This window comes from Malus domestica, chromosome 02, assembly GCF_042453785.1.
Source record: "Malus domestica chromosome 02, GDT2T_hap1".
In the NCBI taxonomy this organism is placed as follows: Eukaryota; Viridiplantae; Streptophyta; class Magnoliopsida; order Rosales; family Rosaceae; genus Malus; species Malus domestica.
Genome location: NC_091662.1, coordinates 15610312 through 15635311, shown reverse-complemented (window position 1 = coordinate 15635311; position 25000 = coordinate 15610312). Strand labels below are relative to the sequence as shown.

Sequence of the window (25000 nt, the reverse complement as noted above, 5' to 3'; positions counted from 1 at the left end):
ATCTTCGCTTCCTATTGCCTCTTTCGACTACCACTTGGTAGTCGGAGTAGCCTGTACTGCCTGTCGTCAAGCCATGTAGTCTATACGCTGACGTCGACTTTTTGAGATTAGGATGGTGCAGTATACATGCCGGTGGGAGAATTGTAACTGTACCAACGTTGGTTGCGTGGTTCAGGTGGTCTGAAGGTTTTTTGATTCGTCGATGAACTTGAGCTGCTGGAATTACGCGAGTGATAATCCTCATTATTAAACGGCGCATCGAAATCAAGACTCTGTTTGACCAAGGTATGGTCATCTGTCCGTTTCTAGGGGTCGAGCCTATCGAACACTTTCTGGCGCTGGCCTTCACCAAATTCCTTTGGAGGTGTCGCCGAGGCCTTAGATGGTTGCCGTGGTGTTAGAGTCTGAGGTGGTTTCTCCTTTGGTTCGGTTAATACAACGCATGCCTTGCAATTGTTGTACAAAACCATCGACATGTTGGTCTTTTCCGCACTGGAGTCTGACATAAATTCGACTATGGCCAGTCCCGAAAGCTCCTTGGGTGGTTCGTTGGAAAATAGATCAATTTTGATCCGTGGCCGAGAGTTCTGCTTTGGGATGTGTTGTATTGGGACAACCTCGGCCTTCCCTTTCCCTTTGTTCTTGGGCAAGTGGGCATCTACCATACCGATTGTTGCCTAAGGGAATGGATCAATGTCAACTGTCATTTGTTTTTCAAGAAACTTTAGCTTGCCTTTATCAATCCATCTTTGAATATCATCACGGAACACGACGTAGTTGTTCGTGGTATGCTTATTCGAGTTATGGTACTTGCAATACATCTTGCCTTTAAGCTATTCGGCCTTAGGAATGTTATGTCCTGGCCGAAGTTTGATAATCTTTGCTAGCAACAACTAGTCAAAAATTGCTTCGGCCTTGGTGATATCAAAAGTGTAAACTTTCATTTTCACCGTCTCTTCAGTGGTTGAGCGGGTTTTGGCATCCTTGGACTTAATTTGAGTCAAAGCTTTGTAGACATATGGTTTTTCTATTACTATCTCGACTGCGTCCACACTGACGTATTGGGAATCTTCACCTTCAGTCGATGCGTAGCTGACTGTGGGATTTTTGTAAATCATTCGCCAAGAAAGGGACTTTGAGATCTTTTCCTCTCAGAGCAAATAATCATATTACTCGACATGTTGGGCTAATTTGTACATATCTCGGAAGTTTTCCCTCAAGAATTTCTTTTTGTACTCCACGTCTAGCCCATTCAGAGCGAGCTTAAAAAATTCAACTTCAGGCAGAGGTACTCGGCACCAATTCCTGGCCGATTTAAACCTTGTAAGATAGTCCATTGGTAACTCATCAGATGCTTGAGCCATCCTAGCCAATAAAGAAACTGACATTTCCATCCACGGGCGATAGAACTGTTCGTGAAACTTCTCGACCCGCTCCTTCCAGCTTTGGATGGAATTAGGTGGGAGGTTGATATACCATGCGAATGCTGAGCTTGTCAACGAAAAGTTGAACAATCGTAGTTTATGGAAATCACTATTGACATCTCCGCATTGCGCAGTGAACCGGGCCATATGTTCTAACGAAGATAAGGATGACTCTCCAACAAAAAGGCTGAAATCTTGAATCTTGAAGCCTTTAGAATATTCAAACTTTTCCACATAAGCTGGATATGGATTGATGAATTTCAGGAACTTTGGCCCCTTTTTCATGGCCGAATCGATCATCCGTTTGACCTCGATCATATCGACGGATGCTGCTTCTACTCTCTGGTCGGATCCATCTGACCTACTACTTGATCTTCCCATTTTTTCCAAGTCAATCGTTTTGAGCTGAGTAAACGCTACTTCGGCCTGTAACGAATTACTTTTAAGTGGAAGCTGTCGAGCTTGATCAGCAGGTCCCCATTCGAAGACTTTGCTTACTAATAATTCGAGCAATTTGGTGTGGGTCTCACCATTACTTCGTATTACCTCAACCAAATGTTCATTTTTTGGATAACTATCTATTCAACTTGCCAAGACTGCTTGTCAAGTCGTTTTCAAAGAAATGACCTAGTTGGAGGGTTAGAGCCTTTACCACCGCCTTCGTCGCAGTCCTCCACTATTCCTTCAATGAAAACGCATGCGGTTCGGTTGGGTACTTCTGTGTTTCGAGGTTGGGTACCGAGACAAACTTCCTTTTCTGGGTGTGTCACACTTGCAGCCTCAGGGTCACAACAACGAGAGGATTTCGCGCATGTGACACTTATTGTTTAAGACTCTCAACTTGCAGAACGGTCGTTAATTTTCCCATGGTTGTTTTCTTTTTTACTGATCATGTCTCGATGGTCATGAACTTCGTAGTTTTAGCACTGGGTCCTACTAGGCGTGCCAAAATGTTGACCTTAAAAACTACCAAGCTTATGTGGTGCGTAAGCCGAGTAACTAATGAGCTAACAATGTCATTCGATTGTATGCAAGTGTGCCAACTCATCGACCGAGCTCAGCTGAGGAGTAAAACTTGTTGATATTGCATCAGATGCACTGCTGACTTCTCAATCTCGCCACTGCGGTCGAGGAAGGAACACATCTTGGCCTTCGAGTTCTAGAGCCTGAAGACAAGGCTACTAATTCTGCGAAGTTCACAAATCGTTAGCTCCAGATTCAGTCACAGTGCTTATATTTGCCAAAGTATAAGCACGTCGAATCGACACCAAATTATATGGGCATAAGTACTCAAAGCAAATATATGTCTTAATCGTAAATGTAGTTCGGCCGTCAGAATGCTGAACTCTAAATCCTACTTGTGAGAATCCAATCATAAAAAAACTCAGCGTTCAATGTGTCGAGCACAGTAACCTGTAACACCTCACTTCGCTGAGAAGGCTAATGAGATATCTCTGCCAATAAGGATTCGAAAATCCTTCTCAACCGAGACTTGGATAGACAACCAATCGGCCTCGACAAAATGATGTTTATCCAAACTGAAGATGCTCCAGGGTTGGTTGGTTCTACGACAATAGTGTTGTTTATCCAAACTGAAGATGTTCGCCGATTGCCTTCACAGTGCTGTTTATCCAAACTGAAGATGCGTTGGCGGAAAAAGAAAATAAAAATCTCAAGGTTGTTGAGAGGTTTCGCATAGAGTGAGGATTTGCACATGGCAGTTTGTCTGTTGAATTGGAGGGGGCTTGAATGATGCACTTCTCCCTCTATTTAAAGTAGCCAACCTGCTTCTAATCGAATCAAAACTATACTCGGATTAGGACTCCTTCCCCCGATCCAAGCTTATCTCGGCTAATCCTACTCCTATTAGGACTTTGAACTCAACCCTTTATCAGGCCACATTCAATCCCAAGCTTCAGCATCTTTATCCTGCCGAAACTCCTTCTTATATCAGGATTTAACTACCCTATCCGTCCATCTTGCAATAGGACTCATCCACATCCCGTGGATTCCCAACGGGACAAGGCCAACCTTTACTTTGCTACCCACGAGCCAGATGACCCCTAGCGACTCCTAAGCAAGGCATCGGGGCCGAGAACAATTCTAAACTCGACTCAAACTAGTATTTTGAGCACAAACCCACGTCTTAGGAAATATCCCAATTAGACCAATGACTCGAAGATAGCATGATTAAATAGATAATGGCTTGATCAAGAGAAACATAGTGTGGAAGCTACAAGTTCATCAATTTTGCATGAAAGAGAGAGAGCTTGGATGACTGCATGGTGTTTTTTGTTGAATAATCTGGGTTTCCTAGGGTGGCAGCAAGGCTTACGATGGCTGGGATACTCAGAGGGAAGTTCTGGAAAATTCTAAAGTTGTAGAGTGATATTTTATAGGTTTCCTTAGTTTTATATGTTATGATGGGGGATTGGGGATCTCTTACTAAGGTTCTGACCTATATTTGTAGTTGGATGATTTCTTCCCTGGGAATCTCTAGTTATGGCTTCACTACAACAAAATAGTTGTTTAGCGAGAAATTTTTTCCTCGCTAACAGTTGTCATTTAGCTGCTATAGGTTTTTAGTGAGGAAATTATTTCCTTGCTCATTCCTCGTAATAAGCCCGTCAGGGAATGTGCACAGCTAGGAAGTTTTTCCTCACCAAAATGATACAGTGAGAGTGGAACTTATTCTCGCCGTGGAGTTAGAGCGGCGATAATTTCTCGTTAAAAGGGTAGGAATGTGGCCGCGAAAACCTTTTGACAACCAAATTATTAACATTCCATAACTTGTGCGAGGACAAAATTCCTTGCAAAAATAATCAAATTTCTCATTATAGATAATTTTTGGTGAGGAATTTGTAAGTAAGTTTTACAGCAATGAACATATTATTTCGCACTATAGATCATATATTGTGAAACTGAATTTCCTTGTTGAAATGTATCTACGAGACATTTGTTTTCTCTCTATAGCAAAGCCTTTAGCGAGAATTTTAATGAAGGTAAAATTTCACGCTGTAAGTTGAAGATAATCATTCTCATAAGTAACCTACTGCGAGAATTTGGTTTCTCCCTGTAACTGGAATTTAGTGCCAAGAATGAATGATGAAAAGTACTGGAACTTAATTATAGTAGTCCTGTTGGTCATAAAAACTACCAAGCCTACGTGGTGCGTAGGCCGAGTAATCTATAAGCTAACTACGTCCTTCAATGAATGCGGGGCATGCCAACTCGTCTGCCGAGCTCGGCCGAGGAGTAAATTTGTTGATGTTGCGTTGGGTGCGCGGCTAACTTCTGCGTCTTGCGATTGCGACCAAGGAAGGAACACATCTCGGCCTCTTAGGTTCTCGAACCTGAAGACAAGGCTACTATCCTTACGAAGTTCACGAATCGTCGTCGTCGGATTCGGTCACAGTGATGTTATTCGTCAGAGTAAACTCACGCCGAATCAACACCAAAGTGTAAGGGCACAAATACTCAAAGCGAATATAAGTCTTAATAGTAAACGTGGTTCGACCGTTTGAATGCCAAACTCTTCTCGACCGAGACTTGGATAGGTAACCAATCGTCCTCGCCGCAATGCTGTTGATGCCAACGGAAGATGCTACGAGATCGGTTGATTCTACGGCAACAGAGTTATCTATGCCGACTTAAGAAATCACCGGTTGCTTTCACAGTGCTGTTGATGCCAACGGAAGATGTGTCAGCGAAAAGAGAAAATAAAAATCTCAAAGTTGTTGAGAGAATTTGCGCAGGGCAGTTGTGTGTTGAATTGGAGGGGGCTCGAACGATGTACAGCCTCCTCTATTTATAGCACCGGATACCTTCAAGGTCGAGTTAAAAACCTACCCGGATTAGGACTTCTTCTCCTGATCAAACACTAACTCGACCATTCCTATTTTCACTATAATTGTGAACCTAGTCCTTTATTGAGCCGGATTCACTTCCGGGTTATTAATCTTGACGAGACTCCTCATTGCACCAGGATTCGACTCGTCGTGCAGCATGACTTAACCGATCCAGAACTATACGATCCCTGCTAACCCTGTCGTAAGGCCTTCTGTGCCGAGAATAATTCTACACTCGGCCCAAACTGATATTTTGGGCCCAAACATTGCCTCATCGCTTCTGAGGTCCTCGGCCTAAATCCTCTCGTTGAGCTCTGACCTTGAAGAAGCGAAATTAACACTCAAAATCCAAATACTCTATTTCCAAGGCGCATTTATTGAGCACGATTGCACGATTTTGATCCTGCTAACCAATACACCATGTGGCATCCTTTTATACGGCTAATCCCTAATAATGACGTTTAAAGCGTGCGGTTCCCTGAACCGTCATATCATCATGACCTTGTTGCTGAACACAACCATGCCGCCTCGATCTGCGAACCATTTAGCATCGTGCAGACGCCAAAACATCTTTCACCATAAATCTCGTCGCCACACGCAATCGTGCATCCCCCGAAACACGAAACCCTCGGTCTTCTCAACTGGATTTTCTAAATGTTCATAATGATTAGTGAATTTCTCGGTCGATTTTCCCCTTCATTTTGAATTTTGAATGATTGCCCTTCCTTCCACCGTTCTATAAATACCGAAATTCTCTTATTTGTACTTTACGCTTTCAAATTTTCTGAAATTCTTGCCATTGCTCTCTAGTGCACTCATTCCTTCCGGATCTTCGTCTTCAAATCTCCCAACCCAGAAAAACTCATTTCTTCTCGCATTCTTTTAATCCCCTTACAATGGCTTCCTTCATCTCCAAGCTTTCCAATGAATGCGACCAATGTCAGAAAATTATTGATCAAAGTTCGATCAAAACCATACGGTTCGAAAGTGACATGAGCACCCCTCATCAAATCTTGGGTCATCTCTTTAAAGCGGCAGTACCATCAACCATCATTGGGCTTCTCCAGAAGCACTGCCTGTCACCCTTGCTACAAGGGTTTGAATGGCCGAAGTGGGATGTGGCAAGGCCTCAAGGCTCTTGGCCCTCGACCACTACAACCCGGGCAGCCTGGGTCGTACGAATGGAAAAGCTCTTCGGCGAGCAATGGAAAGTCCTCGGCATTTACGACGACATTCACCTCTCGTCCATGGAGGTCATCTTGGACAAGGAACTCTTCCTAGCGGCCTTATGCTTCTGGTGTTTGGCCACCAACACCATGGTCCTCCCTCTTGGCCCCATTGGCCCCACCATCCTTGATTTCACTGCCATCTTGGGGACTTCCCCGACTAGAATCCCAATCGACGCTGCCCTCTCTAGGTACCCGTCGAACCTTAACTTGAAGGCGCTATTTGACAAACGGGCCCTTGAGACGCTAAGCGGTGAAGGCCAAATACCCTCGAAAGAAGAGGTTCACAAGCTTCACAAGAACTTCTTCAACTATAACACCCTTTATCTCCATTTTACCGGCCGAGGAGAAGAGGCTCTGCGAGAAGGAGAACATGAGGCTTTCCTCTTCTATTGGTACAACAAATTTATCTGTTGTACCAAATCTAATAAGTGTCTGGTCGAGAATATGCCAGTGGCCGAAACCCTAACTAGCGGTCACACTCTAGCACTCAGCCTGGCCATTCTCGTCCATCTCCTACGCTGCTTGGCCGAAACGACCCTAGATAAGGTCGATCCGCAGCAGAATGGTCCCCTCTGGGTCTTCCAACTCTGGCTGCAGGTCTACTTTGCTCCTCTTCGGCCAACGATTACCGATTTCTCGCCTAAGGAAGCGTTTGGCCCTCAGCTGGCTTTTCGGCCAATTCCCTCTCATCAAGCCGAAGAAGTGTTCAGATACTTTTTCGCTCTTGACGACCTTTCTGATGATGAGTTCTTGATCTGCCGTCATCGAGAATACCCTTCGTCGATCAGACTTCCTACATCAGCATGGGGCACGGACAAAGATGCTGACCTTCATCAATCTTGGGCGTCTTTCGTGCTTGCCAGCGACCTGCTTCTCGGCTGTGAGGGTCGCCGAGAGAGTTGGGAAGTGTATCATCCCAACTTCCTCGCTCGGCAGCTTGGCTATCTTCAAGGTTGTCCAGTCCTCATTCTCTTCTCACGATCTGTCCTAAGCCGTAGACGCAAACCTGGCTCTTCAGAGAAGGAATGCAACGACGCTAAAAGAGAGTTCCAGGAGCGATGCCAAAAATTCTGTCCTCGCCCGGTCACTCCAGAACCTTTTTACACTGACATTTTCGGTGATTAGTGGGAAGAGTATACCCAATAGTTTTTTGGTGTTCCGATCAAAACCATTCTGAACAAAATCTTCGGTGATTGACCTAAGAAGGCTCATGCCCCCAACCCCAAGGTAACAGTTTATTTCTACCTTTTTCCTTCAATTTTCAACTACTGATCGGCTTTGCTGATTTGCTTTTACTTTTCCAGGCAGTCGGCTATTGAAAAAGGTGGAAATGGTTGTTGCGGCTGCAGCTGAGAAAAAATCGATCGTTTCCAAGAGGGTTAAGACCGTTGTGCAGGCCGTGTTGAGTAAACGACCTTGTCAAGAGGTCGAGCCGGCCATCGAAGCTCCTCGGCCCACCAAACGGGTTAAAAAGCTGGCGAAGAAAGGGGAACGGGAGATTCACGTTATCTCCAGTCAAACTACGGGGGCGACGACTCCCAATGTTTCCCCTTCTCCCCCTATCACCCAAGCTTTGCTTAAGAAACGGTCAATTCCGGTCGAAGAAACAGTCCAAGTAAGGCCTGTTTCTAAAGTTGGTAAACCAGTTGTTGTTCCACCGGTCGAGGCTGCACCCGTCCCGGAAGAGGCAGTCCCTGTGATCGAGGGAACTTATCCTGAAAATCCAAAACCCTCGGCCTTCGTTCTGGAAGAGAGCAACGGGAGCGACGAGGTTCCACTGGCGAGTCACTTTCGACCCCACCGTCAACCTCCTCCTGTGTTCGAGATGGCTATCTAAGTCGGCCCTTCTACGGCCGATCGTGGCAAACAACCTGTCGGAGATCCAGAACCGACGGCAGAAACGCCCGTTCACCCGCAGGACTAAGACCTCAATATTTCTCCACAGGAAGCCTCTTCAGCCTTCGTAAGTACCCCCTACCGCCTTTCCTTGGTTATTTCTCTGCCATAGAACCCTAAACCAGGAAAATACTAAATGTCAGGTGCCTGTACACTATTTTCATCGAACATTCTATGCGCCAAAGGGTGTTATCTATATTTCTTGGCTGCCTCAGTGGCCGTCGAACGTAGATAACCTCTATCGGCCGCGTGAACTGAAAAGCAATCTAAGATACTAGGCTCGGCCATTAAGTTCTTTAGGTTCGAGCAACGATCCTTAAGACATGGTCGAAGTCTTCTCTCGGTAGGTTTAAAAAAAACAAAACCTTCTTTCTACCTTTTTCGTGATTTCCTTAAGCTTAAACTGATTTTTGTGTGCAGGCTTCATGGGAAATCGAGTTCAAAGCCCTTTTGTCCAGCACTACTGGAGTGGTTGGTCCTTCGGCCACCACAACTGCAGCCGCTGATTCAACTGCTCTAGCTCAATTGTAAGAGGTCTTGTCTCTCTCAGCGTCGTAAGTTCTTGAGTGTAAAGGTCTTGATTTGCTGGGTGCATGTCTAAACGACCTCGGAGCCGACGGTCAACTGAGCCCCGAGGCCATTGTTTAGGCATCATCCACCTTGGAGTGAGTTCGAGAAACCTTTAGTGTCTTCGAAAATGCTTTGAGGGCCGAACAAGATCTGCAAGCTACTACGGCTGTCCAAGAAACTCTTCGTCCGAAGATTGATGATTTAAAGGCAAAAGGGAAGGCTTTGGCCGACCTCGACCGTCAAATGGCCGAATTGGAAAAACGATGGTCGGCTATTGCTTCTGAGCTTGCAAAGGACTTCGAGTCGGGCAGCAAAGCTTGTTTAATCGAATATGCGGCGAGCATAAAACGGATCGAGCAGTTGAAAATGGACAAGAGGAACCGGCAAGCCGAGGTCATAATGGGCGAGGTGCGGTGGTTGGAGTTGAAGGCCCTTCTCGGCACTCTTCTTCTTTCTTCGCCCTGAACTTATTTGAATGTAAACTGATCGACCTAATCAATTTATGTATTCTCTTATCGATCTTAATGAACTGAATTTCTATTCCCGCATATCCTATGTGACCGGATAATACTTCTTTAAAAAATTCCCATTGATTAGCAATTTGTGAACTAAACCAGTCTGGTCTCTAAGATGATATGCACCTTTGCCGAGAACCTTATGTATGACGAAAGGCCCTTCCCAAGTTGGCGACCATTTGCAGAACCTAGGGTCTTTAATTCCTACGGGCAACACTGTTTGCCAAACTAATTCTCCTTCACCAAATGTTTTCTGTCAGACCTTTTGATTATATGCTCGCTCGGCAATCTATTTTTGTGCCACCAGCAACTTATAAGCATTGAGTCGCGCTTCTTCTAAGTTTTCTAACTCCTGTCTTATGGACTGATTATATTCGGTGCTGAACAAACTACTTTGTTCAATTATTCGTAACGAATTTATGCTTAGCTCGACTGGTAACATTACGTCGTGTCCGTAGGTTAGTGCATACAGGGTTGTCCCAGTCGCCGATTGGAGCGATGTTCGATATGCCCATAAAGCCTCATTTAACTTTAAATGCCACATGCTAAGCCTCTCTTTTATTATTTTCTTGAGAATGCCAATCAACACTTTGTTACTTGCCTCGGCCTGCCCATTTGCTTGTGGATAATATGGTGTAGACTGTTCAAGCTGAATTTTCAAACTTGCTGTATATTCTTTAAACCTCTCGGCTGTAAAGATTGTGCCATTATCAGTTATAATCGTTTCTACTACGCTGAATCTGGTCACAATGTGTTCTTCCATAAAGTCGCAAACTTCTTTAGACGTTAGCTCGGCATACGATTTTGCTTTGACCCACTTAGTGAAGTAATCGGTTCCTACCAGTATCCATGCATGCTTGGCAGCCCTGGAAGATGGTGTGATTTTGTCGATTACGTCCATGGCCCATCCTCTAAATGGCCATGGTTTAGTGACTGAATGTAATGACTCGGTGGGACCTGTTGTATAGGACCGTGAATCTGACACTGTATGCACCCTCGTGCGAACTCGATACAATCCTTTAATATTCTTGGCCAAAAATAACCGTGTCGTCGAAGCGACCACCGCATTTTACGTCCGGACTGATGAGCTTCGCAAACCCCTTCATGGACTTCTGTGATTGCTTGAGCACTCTCTTCGGGGCTGAGGTATAGCAGTAATAGACTATTCTCAATCTTTCGGTATAACTCGTTTTGGTACGTGACATAGTTTGTGGCGTGAACTCTTGTCTTGCGATTGTGTTTGCCATTGGGATTGTCAAGATACTGCATAATGGGCTTTCTCCAATCATCTGGTATTGCCTCGACGGCGTAAACATCTATAAGGTCTTATCGGTCTAACAACAAAGGTAAGGACATGACTCTGGTGCGTATCACGTTGTCGCGTCGGAGGACTTGCTGGTTAACCAAAGCCGAGTATAGCTGTTGTAACACGGGTATTTCTCGACCTAGCTTGCCCCCTAAGAGTTGTGCACCGGAGGCGATTTGAGCTAATTCGCTTGCGTCGGTATTATGGATCCGAGAAATATGTTCAAATTTAATACCGTCGAAGGATTCGGCCAAATAGCTGGCGGCCATGTGGTAAGGTGCCAGGGTACAACTTATGCATCGAAAAGACCCATTAACTTGGTTAATCACGAGTTCAGAGTCGCCGAGGATGAGGGCACGGGTTGCCCGTAAGTCATGAAGGATGCCAAGGCCGATAATAAAGGCTTCGTATTCGGCCTGATTATTTGTGCATTCAAAATCCAGCTTAAGCGAAAAATACCAACGATTGTGGTTTGGGGATTGAATGACAATTCCGATGCCAGCCGAGGATGAAGTACTTGAGCCGTCAAAGTACATCGTCCAGTAGTTATTGTGCGTTTCAACCATGCCGATTTCGATGTCGGTGCCCCCAAAACCATAGGGGGAAGGGTGTTGAGCGAGGAAATCAGCCAGTGTCTGGCCTTTGACAGCTTTCTGGGACACGTATTGCAAGCTAAACTCGGACAACGCTATTGTCCACTTCCCAATTCGACCTTTTACGATTGGTCGGGTGAGCATATAGAGGATGACGTCGGTCTGGGTAATGACTTGTGTGACCACTGGAAGCATGTAATGCCGAAGCTTGGAGGCGGCAAAAAATACGGCGAGACAGAGTTTCTCGACGGTGGAATAATTGATCTCCGGTTGATTGAGATTTCGACTAAGGTAGAAAATAGCCTGCTCTCGTCCAGCATCGTTGTCTTGCGCGAGAAGGCAGCCGATGGACTCTTCGGCCGTCGAGATATATAGCTTGAGAGGTTACCGCACCGGGGTGGCACAAGGACAGGTGGTGTCGTGAGGGAGACTTTGATTTGCGTAAACGCCGCCTGATGCTCGTCTTTCCACTCAAATTTAGCTGAGTCCTTAAGTTTCAAAAGTGTAGAGAACGCTTTCATTTTACCCGCCGAGTTAGCTATAAATCGATGGAGAAAATTTATCTTAACCAGTAAGGACTGTAGTTGTTTCTTCGTCGTCGGGGGTGGAGCATTGATGATTGCGCGTGCTTTATTTTCATCCACATCAATCCCACGATGAGGCACGAGAAAGCCGAGAAAATTACCTACCGACACACCAAAGGCACATTTGGCAGGCTTCATTTGAGGTTGTGTTGACGCATACAGAGGAAAGCCTGTCGGAGATCATCCAAATGTGTTTGCCGGCGTTTAGATTTAATTACAACATCGTCAATGTAGACTTCGACGATGGTTCCAATTAAATCATGAAATATCTTGTTCATTGCTCGTTGGTATGTGGCCCCGTCGTTCTTGAGGCCGAATGGCATGACAACCCATTCGTAAGTGCCGAGTGCCCCCGGCAGCAAAAAGCAGTCTTGTGCACATCGGCTTCGGTAATGAAAATTTGGTTGTACCCGGCATGTCCATCCGTAAAAGTTAAGATCGCATGATTCGCCGCGGCATCAATTAACAAATCCGAAATCGGCATTGTATACTCATCTTTGGGAGTTGCCAGATTCAGATTTCTGAAGTCGATGCAAATGCGCAATGCACCACTTTTCTTTAAAGCAGGAACAATATTGGCCAACCATTCAACGTATCGAGCTGTCCAAATGAACCTTGCTTTCAAAAGCCAAACCAGTTCATCCTTGATACCGAGTTGCACTTCGGTCGAGAATCGTCGAGGTGGTTAACGGAAAGGTTTACATCCAGGTTTGATACATAACTCATGCTCGACGAGAGTGTGATCTAAGCCAGGCATTTCATGGTAGCTCCAAGCAAAACAATCTTTGAATTCCTCAAACAGGGCACGAAGTTCGGCTTTCATAGGTTGGAGAAGTAAAGCACTAATAAATAAGGGTCGTGGGTCATCGGCTGCCCTAACATTAATTTCTTCCAAGAGGTCCTTAACTTGGGGCCGATTGTCTTCGAGCTCGGTCGGGGCAGCTTGAATTTTGTTAAGAGATAAGACAGGACCATTATCTCCTTCGGTGAGGAACTCGACGAGGTTAACGCCCGAATTTAGTCGCTTAGATATAGTATACCAATGAGCCAGCAGTCGTTCCATAGTATATGAAACCGCGGTCCGACGTTGTTCCCGATCGGTGTCAAACATCGGGGTCGGGGATGAAGTTAGCTAAATCGAGTCTCGTCGAATCCTGGTGGACAGTTTCGGCGCCAACCTCGATAGCTTTTTGGACAGAAATCCGAGTCGGCCGTCTTTCATCATTGAAACCCTGTAAGGTGATGTAGCCGACGTGGTCATCATAATACCGTGCTTGTATCATGTTAGCTTCGAAGGGCTAACTATCGACCGGGTGAATAATGACCGATTTACCGTCCTAAAAAACGAGCACTTGATACAATGATGAAGGAATACAGCTGGTTTGATGAATCCAGTCGCGACCGAGCAGTGCATTATACTCGGTCTTGGAGTCAACGATAAAAAAGGCGGTCATGTGATTACGACCGGCAATGTTAACCGCTAAAGGAATCACCCCTTTGGTTTGGGATTTGTCTTCGACGAAACTGTTCATTGTGATCCCAAAGGGAATAAGTTCGTCATTAGAGTGACGTAATGCCTTCATGACGTTTACAGGCATGATATTGATAGTGGCTCCACAGTCGACAAAAACTTTGGAGACTGGATACCCTTCGATATGGGCCGTTACGTACAATGGCTTCAAATGATGAAGTTTGGCCGATGAGAAACGAGGAAACAATTCAGCCAAAGCTTCCTTGAGATTGTCATCTTTTGTTGTCGACTTGACTTCAACAATGGTTACAAAATCAATGTGATCGGCTACCTCGGTAACTACGTCGCCATCGAGGAAATTCGGTTGAGCTGTGCTCGACTGAAAATCAGCGGGAAAAACATGGACCATACTGATTTCCATGTTATCCAGGACTGACGGGCCCATCGGGTTACGATCATCTTCTTCAGCCTCTTCTCTTTCCTGGTCACCGACTGCGACATCCGCTTCCGTCAGAGTTGTACCAAGAGACTCATCTGCTCATTCTTCAATAGTTTGTTCCTTTGGTGTCTCTTCGGCAGCCTGTTGGTTCTGCGTAGGTGCCTCGGGTGGGTCTGAGATCAAAAGTGTGCCTGGGATTGGTGCCAGGATACGAGCTTGCTCTTGGTACATTATACGGGTATCCCTGGTGTCGAGATAAGCATCTAACCGTGTGACTCGTGTTATTTCATCGGCTGTAAGGTCGAAAAGGGAAACAGTCGAAAAGACTTCGAAATGGTATCGTAAATACTGAAGGTCCTTTATTGAGAAAGGAAGGTCAACTGCATCAATATCAGTATATGGGTCGACTTCAAAACCAAGGATTCGAGCTTCTCGTATGTGCTGGAACCTAGCTTTCAATCCTGGATCTGAGGTCTTCTGAATAATTCGCTCGGCATCTGGGCAAGTTGGGACGAGATCGATTGTATCTTGACATGCTTTCGGCAAACCATATAGATCGTTGGCCGAATGTTTTTTATGAAACTCTCGCATATATTCCAAGGCCTCCCTGAGGAATGGTGGATATAAATTTCGTCGAATTTTTATCAAAGGTGTTTGTGTGGTTGGCGGGGGCAGTTTGCTTTCAACTTCTTGCCTGAAATGCTCGAAGCGTGCCTTCATCTTCCCGGGCCGCATAAGAAGTTTGATCCGTTTATCAACCTTCTCAAACGGGGTTTCGACATCTCGATTGACCAGCCGTTTCCTTGGAACCAGCTCTGTCATAATCGTTGGAGATGGTCGTTCATCGTTATTGGCAACTGTTTCCTTCGGCCGTCATTTAGGGATCGAAGTTTCTTAGGCTGCCCGTCGGCGGGCCATGCAATCTATTCTTTGGTGCCGCCGTTTCTGGGATTTGGACAGTGCAGTGTAGACACCTTTCAAAGAGTGATATGTATACCAACGCTGGTCTCGAGGTTCGGGAGGTTTGAAAGTTTTTTGGCTCTGCGATGGTTCCGAGCTGCTAGAATTACGTATGTAATAATCTTCGTCATAAAACGGAGCATTAAAATCGAGGCACCGTCTGACTAAATGTGTCTCTTCCACCCGTACTTTAGGACCGAGCCTATAAAAAACCCCTTGATGTTGGCCTGCGTTGAGCACCTTTTGCTGTGTTGCGGCTGTAGGTTGTTCCATTATAGGCGGAGAGGACTTTTCTTTTGGCTCGGTGTTGACATTTGCTTTACATTTGCTGCATAAAATTACCGACCCACTGTCTTCATCAGTGCTGTAATCTATCGTGGGCTTGATAATAGCAGGTCCCGTTAGAGCTGTAGGTGGTTTGTTTGAATGAAAATCAGCATTGAAACGTGGCCGAGAATTCTGATTCAGAGAACATTGCGGTGTAGCGACCTCTGCTTTCCCTTTTCCTTTGTCCCTAGGTAGGCAAGCATCTACTATATTTACTGTTGCAGTGGGGAATGGGTCGGTATCAACACTCATCTTCTTCTCCGAAAATCTAAGTTTGCCGTTATCAATCTAGCTTTGGAAGTTGTCTCGAAACACGACGCAATTATTTGTCGTATGTTTGCTTGAATTATGGTAGTTGCTATATATCTTTCCTTTAAGCTCATCGACCTTAGGAATGGTATGCCCAGGCTGAAGTTTAATGATTTTCGCTAATAGCAATTGATCAAAAATTGCATCAGCCTTTGTAATATCAAAAGTATAGACTTTTGACGTTTTCATTGTTTCTTCAGAGGCCAAGCGGGTTTTGACTTCCTTAGAGTCAATTTGAGTCAATGCCTTGCAAACATATGGCTTATCTATGACTATCTCGGTTGCGTCCACGCTAACACATTTACCTTCGGCCGATGCATAACTGATAGTAGGATTTTTGTAAATCATCCCTCTGGACGGAGCTTTCGAGATCTTCTCTTCACGGAGCAAATAATCATATTGCTCGACATGCTGGGCTAGTTCATACATATCCCGAAAGTTTGCCCCCAAGAATTTCTTTTTGTATTCTACGTCAAGACCATTCAGAGCAAGTCTGATGAATTTGACTTCGGGGAGAGGTACTCGGCACCAATTCCTGGCTGATTTAAATCTGGTACGATAATCCATTGGTGACTCGTCGGATGCTTGAGCCATCCTTGCTAACGAGGATACTGACACTTTCATCCCTGGCCGATAAAACTGCTCATGAAATTTCTCGACCAACTCCTCCCAGCTCTGGATAGAATTCGACGGGAGGTTGATATACCAAGCAAATGCTGAACCGGTCAGCGAAAAGTTGAACAGTCGCAGCTTGTGAAAGTCACTATTGACATCTCCGCATTGCGCGGTGAAATAAGCCACATGTTCCAACGAGGATAAGGATGATTCTCCGGTGAAAAGGCTAAAATCCGGGATTTTGAAACCTCTAGGGTATTCGAACTGTTCCATATAAGCTGGATACGAATGTATAAATTTAGGGAACTTCAGCCCTTTCTTCATGGCCGAATCGATCATCTGTTAGACCTCGATCATATCGATGAGTGTTGCTTCCACTCTCTGGTCGGATTCGTCTGACCTACTATTTGATCCTCTTCCTTTTTCCAAGTTAATTGGTTTAAGCCGAACAGGGGTTGACTCGGCTGGTGCAATTGGTAATAGATTATTTTTTTGTGGCAAATGCTGGGCAAGATCGAAAGACCTACTGTCACTGACCTTACTAACCAGTATTTCGAGTAATCTGGTTTGTGCCTCACTGGTATTGTGTATCACGTCATGAAGTTTATCGATTCCTCGACTAAACGTCTGTTCAACCGTCCGAGATTGCTCGTCAAGTCGTTTTTGAAGAAACGATCTTGTTGGTGGATCAGTTTCCTCGCCACCATCCTCGTCATAATCTTCCACTATCTCTTCATTGAGAACGCAAGTGTTCCTGTTAAGGACTTCAAGACTGCGAAACTGACCGCCGAGATTAACTTCTCTTTCTCGACGAGTCGCGCTTGTGGACTCAGGTGTCACGGCGCTAATGGGATTCTGCGCCTGCGGCACACTCTGTCCTATGTTCTGAATTGGCAAATCGGCTGTTGACTTTCCCATAGCTGTTTTCTTTTTTACCGATCGCATTTCAATTGGCATGAACTTCGTAGTTTAGCACTAGGTCCTATTGGGCGTGCCAAAATGTTGGTCCTAAAAACTACCAAGCCTACGTCATTCGATGAATGCGGGGTGTGTCAACTCGTCGGCCAAGCTTGGCTGAGGAGTAAATTTGTTGATGTTGCGTTGGGTGCGCGGCTGACTTCTGCGTCTTGCGATTACGACCGAGGAAGGAACACGTCTCGGCCTCTTGGGTTCTCGAACCTGAAGACAAGGCTACTATTCTTACGAAGTTCACGAATCGTCGTCGTCGGATTCGGTCACAGTGATGTTATTCGTCAGAGTAAACTCACGTCGAATTGACACCAAAGTGTAAAGGCACAAATACTCAAAGCGAATATAAGTCTTAATAGTGAACGTGGTTCGGCCGTCTGAATGCCGAACTTTAAATCCCACTTGAGAGTATCCAATCATAAAATAACTCGGCGTGCAATGCACCGAGCTCAGTAAACTGTAACACCTCACTTCGCCGAGAAGGCTAATGAGATGACCTCAATCAATAAGGATTCAGAAATCCTTCTCGACCGAGACTTGGATAGGTAACCAACCGTCCTTGCCGCAGTTCTGTTGATGCCAACGGAAGATGCTATAAGATCAGTTGATTCTACGGTAACAGAGCTATCTATGCCGACTTAAGATATCACTGGTTGCTTTCACAGTGTTGTTGATGCCAACGGAAGATGTGTCAGCGAAAAGAGAAAATAAAAATCTCAAAGTTGTTGAGAAAATTTGCGCAGGGCAGTTGTGTGTTGAATTGGAGAGGGTTCGAACGATGTACAGCCTCCTCTATTTATAGCACCGGATACCTTCAAGGTCGAGTTAAAAACCTACCCAGATTAGGACTTCTTCTCCTGATCAAACATTAACTCGACCAGTCCTATTTTCACTATAATTGTGAACCTAGTCCTTTATTGAGTCGGATTCACTTCCGGGTTATTAATCTTGCCGAGACTCCTCATTGCACCAGGATTCGACTCGTCGTGCAGCATGACTTAACCGACCCAGGTTTGGAAGCCCACGACCTAATCGATCCATAACTAAACGATCCCTGCTAACCCTGTCGTAAGGCCTTCTGGGCCGAGAATAATTCTACACTCGGCCCAAACTGATATTTTGGGCCCAAACAAGTCCATAACACAAAATAGCTTACAATGATAATTCATAGTCTACAAAATTGGTGAAGATTAATGGTAGCAACTATGAAAGTTCACATATTCCAACACAACCAAGGGACTACCTATGAAGGTGGTTGCTGGCCTTCCACTATTTTTTGTAAGAGTTCCTCAAATTTATTTTGATTCTCCTTCAATTCTTGGATGTCTTGTTTTGCTTCACCGAGCTTTTCTTTTGTTTCAACAAGCTCTTGTTATTGAGTCTCAGCTATTTCTTCTAAATGTTTGCTCAACACAAAGTCTTTAGAAGAGAGAGATTTTGAATAAATAAAAAATTAGATATTAGGAAGGGAGATTTCTATTCAAATAGAAAAAAAAAATTGAAATAGCACATGACTCCCATGCCTTTCTGGACTAACCAGATTTCCACAAGCTCCTGTTGTTGAGTCTCATCTCTTTCTTTTAAATGTTTTCTCAACACAGAGTCTTTAGAAGAGAGAGACTATGAATGACCCTTGAAGTATCCAGACTTGTGACCAACGACCTCTAAAACAATTTCATGATCTGTCAATATCACAGTACCATATGGAGGAGTTGTGTCATTTTTCATACCTATCATCTCTTCCTATAAATGAAAATACTGCATATTAACTAAGTGAATACACGACCTACTTGTATCTCCTAGAATTACAGGGAGCCAATGAATTTGGACTACGAATATTGTGTTTCGTTCAACAAAATATAATAAGTAAATTTAGATGATATGTGTGCACTATTGATATAAGGTGTATATATCACAAACAAACAAAAATCTGTGTTTGGGCATAAAATATTCATTCTAAGTAAAAAATATGATCACATTTAAGTAAAAAATATTATGCTTGAATAGTTCTTCACGTAACATATATTGTCAAGGATTAAGAAAATACATAACTAACTTACCCACTTCAGTTTAGCTTCTTCATCCCAACCATTTTTTATGTTTGTGTGCACAGCCTCAAAGTAATCAATTGCACTTGGTTGCTCTCCATTTTTGGCTTCCTAATACATGGATCACAAGCTAAAGTTAATCTCTTTTATCCACCTAGAATCTAGATTAAAATTATGAAAAACACATCTTACAATCTCATATTCATGGGCCCTAAAGGATTTTGACCCTGCTTTATGATTGTAAGTCAAATGACACCTATTGATAGCATTCTTATCTAAACATTTCTGCATAGCAAAATTAAACGTTGTGACATGAAGAGGATAAACAACACACATGACAACAACAATTCAGTTCATTAATATACATGTGTACCTTGAATTTAACACTAGCGTAACGATCACAAAGAAACTTTCATTCCTCCTGACTAGTTACATCCTCATGTTTGTTTTATTATGCCCCCTCCAGAGTTGGATAGGAATCAAAATGGTTCTTCAGCTTGTGTCAAAAATCAACAAACCGTCTTTGTAATTCATTCTTAATATATGTACTAACATGAGGGAGTGATATATCAATATCGTACTTGCTCTACATAGAATCAAGTCATTGGTAAATCTAATGTAAGAAGATTTTTACATACTCAATGTAAAAGTAATGTGGGAAAAAACAATATTACTCACCGGTATTCTTTCAATCATCTTATCAACTTCCTTCTTTTCTACATTCCTCCATTGCTTCACATTTAGTGGTGCATAGGTCTGAACCACAAAACCAAAATCATTCACAAGAAATGAGGAATTCGGACCTGTAGGCTTCCCTTTTAGTTTTGTCAAAGTAATTGGTATTTTCTTACCACCAAGCTGCTCTTGTAGTTTATCAGAATTTTTTCCACGAGTCTTTGACCCTTTTTTTTTCTATTCAACTAAAACGTCATCAATGCAAATTTTATTTTACACAAGATACAAGAACCTTTCACATAAACAAAGAAAGTACAAAACAAGAGGAACAAGAAGAATGAGGACCAAGGAAAAAAGAACCAATTGAAAACTCCAATAACAGCCTAAGAGAAAGGGGCAACATTTTCATGCTATAAAACAGAACACCTTTTGAGATTTATAAAAAGGCACACCATTAGCACTCCCCTAGGTATTGCCTGCTGTTATAACAACATCAACCCTATTGTTTGAAGTTATAAAAGTAGCAACCTTAATTTGTGGATTGTTTATTGATGCCTTACTTGAAAAGTCACAATGGATTCGCTTCCTTTTTCTTGCCATAGTGAAATTAACAAAATTAAACTATGCATCACATTAGTAGCTTCTCCAATTGCCATAACTATATGAAAATGAAAAAAAAATAAAAAAAGTACATCACATTAGTTTCCATATCTATTGCCCTTTGAAAACTATGTAAAACCTCAAACGTCTCGTGATCATCATGATTCTCACTATCACTATCAGTGAATGCATCACAAAATCTATGTCTAAGGAACATCCAACTTCTATCCATTGATAAAAACTGTTATCTATATCTTATAAATCAAAATCCACATGTAATTCACAACATAGACAACATGAGAGGTTAAAACAATAAAATTAGAAATCAGACAACTTACCATAGAGGAGATAAAGTAGATGGTATACTCAATGATTTCCAACTAGAATTACAGTTCTCCTACTGCTAATTGAAAATATATAAGTTAACAACACAACTCATAGTTCATCAAAATCAGTTGTTTTGAATTGAAACTTACAAGAGGTCATGGTAGAAATGGTTGGGAGACAGAAAGAAAGAGAGACAATGAGCAGAGAGTGACATGTGGTCATGTATTTGAATGACAAATCACTACAATAAAAAAAAAACATGGGGTTAAATAACCATAAAAAGAATGAACAAAGAGAGTGACCTCTGGTCGTGAACACCATAAAAAAACTTTAAACCCTCCAATTGTACTACATATCAAATATGGAGTTTTCATTAGGAAAATTAAAACTATTGAGCATAAGATTTAGAGTGTTTGGATTGAAAAGGAATTCCAGTGGGATAAATGGCATACCTAGTAAACAAATGCAAACCCAGATACACCCAAACATGAATTAAATAGATAGACAAATGAAATTTTCCATTCATTAAAACAAAGTTGTAGAGAACTTACCAAAATCTTTTTCCAAGAATGCACGATTATTGTCATATCCCGGGCTCGACTCCGCTATAGCACGATATTGTCCGCTTTGGGCCCCGACCATGCCCTTATGGTTTTGTTTCTGGGAACTCACGCAAGCAGAACTTCCTAGTGGGTCACCTATCCTGGGAATGCTCTGGCCCCTTTCTCGCTTAAATTCAAAGTTCCTACGAAGCCAGTGAGCTCCCAAAAGGCCTCGTGCTATATGGAGGTGAACATGGACATATAAGGCACATCACCCCTTCTTCGTTGGTTGATGTGGGATGTTACAATCCAACCCCCTTAGGAGCCCGACGTCCTCATCGGCACACTTCTAGTCAGGGATTGGCTCTAATACCAAATTGTCACATCCCGACCTGGGCTCCACCACATTCCGGGCTCGACTCCGCCGTAGCACGATATTGTCCGTTTTGGGCCCTAACCACGCCCTCACGGTTTTGTTTCTGGGAACTCATGCGAGTAGAACTTCCCAATGGGTTACCCATCTTAGGAATGCTCTGGCCCCTTTCTCGCTTAACTTCGGAATTCCTACGAAACCCGAAGTCAGTGACCTCCCAAAAGGTCTCGTGCTATATAGAGGTGAGCATGTACATATAAGGCACATCACCTCCTTTCTGTTGGTCAATGTGGGATGTTACAATTATACCCTAAATAACAAATGAAAAAATTAGTTAGAATCATATCAATTAAAACATTAGCAACGACAAAAGTTACAACATAAAGATAAAATCCCATAGAAAAAGCTTAATTAAATAAATGGGCAATTCGTGTTGTAGGTGAAATGGAAAGATACAACAGTTTGTTATTTTTAAACAAATGGGCAATTCGTGTTGTAGGTTAAAATCCCAAGAAAATTTCACCTACAACCATTCGTGCATAAAATCCCAAAAATTAAATTAATTTTAGTTTTAATCAGGTTTATTTATGAACAAAATTACCACATAAAGGGAAATAGAAAGAGAGAAACAAAGTGAACCCAATAAGAAAAGATGAATTGGAGTGCAAAGCTACAAAAGAGGGAAAGGGGATCAGCACTGGGGTTCAAAAACGAGAACGAAGAAAAGGGCGATTGGAGAATAGAAGAGGGCCAAAGCTTACCTGTTACCATTGTCGTCGTCGGCCAGCAAGAGTGGGTTTGGAGAGTGTTTCAGAACACTTAAGAGTGCACCACCCTCAATTCTTTCTTGTTCTACAGAGAGTGTCTGAACAAGAGAGAGACTAAATGATGTTATCTGGGATTTCATGTTTTTTTTCTTTTTCTAACACTTGGAAATGGTTTGGACAGTCAGCAGGAAAAAGTGAATAAAAGGGCGCCTTACTTGAAAATTCTAGAAAATTATAGCGGGAATTCAATTTTCCTCCCTAAAAATTTTATTTAGTGAGAAAAATAAAAAAATTCCTCTCTTATATTTTGGTGGGAAGGAAAAATAATTTCTGCTAAACCTACAGCGAGATAATAAATTTTCCTCACTAGTATTATGTACAACAACAAAAATATTTCCTTGCAAAAAGAACTTTTTTTCTCGTTATTTCTTTAACATGTGTGGAGATCAAACTAAACCCAATTTTTGCGAGAACTCGAAATTTTCCTCGCTAAAATGTACTCAACAGCAAGAACAATTTGTTTCTCGCTGGAAACATTTCTTGCTAAAGGACCAATTTGTTGTAGTGCTTGTTTCTCCCTCCCTTTTCTCCCTAGTTCTCCTGCTACCCCTTATTTTGGTGTAAGGAGGCTAAACTCTAAAACCTGCATCATGTCTTCTTCCCAAGGCGCGACTTTCCTAGGTCAGCTTTCCACAAGCATTGCTTTTGGTAGCGCACCTCATGCCCTTCACGCGTTGAACTTCTGCGTGAGTTGGGAAGGGAAAGTCATCATTTAATGCTTGTTCTGATGGGCTTTCACGTGAACATAGAGCTAGAATCTGGTTTAGACATAACTGAGCTAGTTAGCTTGCTAAGAAAAGAGGTAAACTAGAATGGTTCTCTCTCAATGCTTGCCCACGTGGTCTCTCAATGCTTGCCCAAGTGGACTTCAAAGGTTATGGGCTTGGATCTTTTGGCCCCCAAGTAGCCCAAAGTCTTCCATAATCTTGACTCCACACAATAAACTTCTGTAACCATCCACATCACAATTCACTTGACAAACCCCGAGCATGTGACTTGAGCTTATTTTAGCCTGACAAATAGGCATGGGAATGGCGTAATTTATAAATATCCGGTCTAATTACCGTAGCATGTCATGTTCGTAAATATATTTCTTCCTTGATCTTGTGTTTTTACATGTATTTGGTCTTGAATAGAAACTTGTATAACAATTGGGTTTCAAGGCTTGGTTGGGCTTGTTCATGACATTTTTGGGCCTCAACAATCATCTATGCAAAATTTTATTGAAATTGGAAGACGTCTAGTTATTTAAATGAGACCTAATAAATAGATAAAATTAATGTTGTCGATAAACTATGAAATGTTTATAATAATAATTGAAGGACCAAACTATTTTCAATTTGAGCGAAGTTGCAAAAATGATCTATGAATGAGAACCTAAAAATAAACAGTTCAAATCATTAGATTACTCTATAGAGTGTGTTCAAGAGAATAGTTAGCCCCGCATACATAACACTGCATTCATATCACGATAACTAATCCCTCACAAATTCTTCTCCTGGCAAAAGTGAAAAAGGAGATGAAGGGGTTGATCTTTTGGTAAAACAAATTATAGACTAGCTGGCTAAAAACATGTAAAACGAATGAAAGTTTGAAGATCTTATCAAAGTGGCAAAAATACTCACTACCTAAAAAGTTTCACATAAATAAAACTATCACTTAGATTAGATCCCTATAGAACACATTTCAGGTTCAAACCCTAAAGACAAGCAGTATAAATGTTCGTCACTAATGTGTCGCCACACACTCACACATTGCTTTTTACCAAAGTTTGTCTTGTCTGGAAGACATTTCACTCTTTTTTTGACATAGATATCACTTTCGGCATATTTTTTCCTTCTGCGCCAAAGCTTAGTGACATCTCCAGTTCTGTGTGATCGCACTTTAGTGTCGATCCATGCAGTGTTCTTTTCTTTCTCTTTTCTAAGAGAAAAAAGTTATCATCACAGTCGACAGAATAGAACCCTCATGAGAAAAGAGGGCCTAAAAAATTTTAAAAAAATACAAACAATAAAGGTTGCAGTGCTCTTTTAACACTGATCATGAACTATAAGAAAAGCGTCAAATTATATTAAAGGTACATCATGCATGCAGCTTTAGCACCTGCAGCTGTCTGTGCAATATATCCAGTTGTTTTCTGCTATCTGCCTTCTAGAAATAGATTTCAGTCTCGATCGATTATACAGTAATCAAAATTTTTACGTAGGGGCGTAACATTCTAAAATAGCAAGGCACTGCACAATTCTTGTATATTAGATAAAGGTAGTAGGAAAGGGAAGTTTTTGATGTTTCTGGGTTGCATTTGTGAGGATGTGAAATAATGTCTCATATCGGAAATTTACTGAACCTTTATAAGAAATTTAGACTCTTCATATTAATAACTGATTTTATGGTGAAATATCGATTTTTCCTTGAACGTTTTGTGTGAACTGAGTATTTCAGTGGATAAAAAAAATTAATAAGATTAAAAGCTCATTTTTTAGAGCACATATTTTAGAGCACGGCAACAGGACCGGTCCAATGTTTAGGTGGCCCTGACCAAATTTATAATGA

The 25000-nt window shown here is 42.6% G+C and overlaps 2 protein-coding genes across 2 annotated transcripts; both read right to left on the bottom strand.

Moving 5' to 3' along the window:
* Window positions 1–10808: 10808 nt before the first annotated feature.
* On the bottom strand, window positions 10809–11576 carry LOC139191279 (uncharacterized). Its single transcript, XM_070811859.1, has one exon. It carries the CDS (start codon window positions 11574–11576, stop codon window positions 10809–10811), a length of 768 nt encoding a protein of 255 aa, XP_070667960.1.
* A 3874-nt stretch (window positions 11577–15450) lies between these two features.
* Window positions 15451–16359, bottom strand: LOC139191278 (uncharacterized). Its single transcript, XM_070811857.1, has one exon. It carries the CDS (start codon window positions 16357–16359, stop codon window positions 15451–15453), a length of 909 nt encoding a protein of 302 aa, XP_070667958.1.
* Between the last annotated feature and the right edge of the window lie 8641 nt (window positions 16360–25000).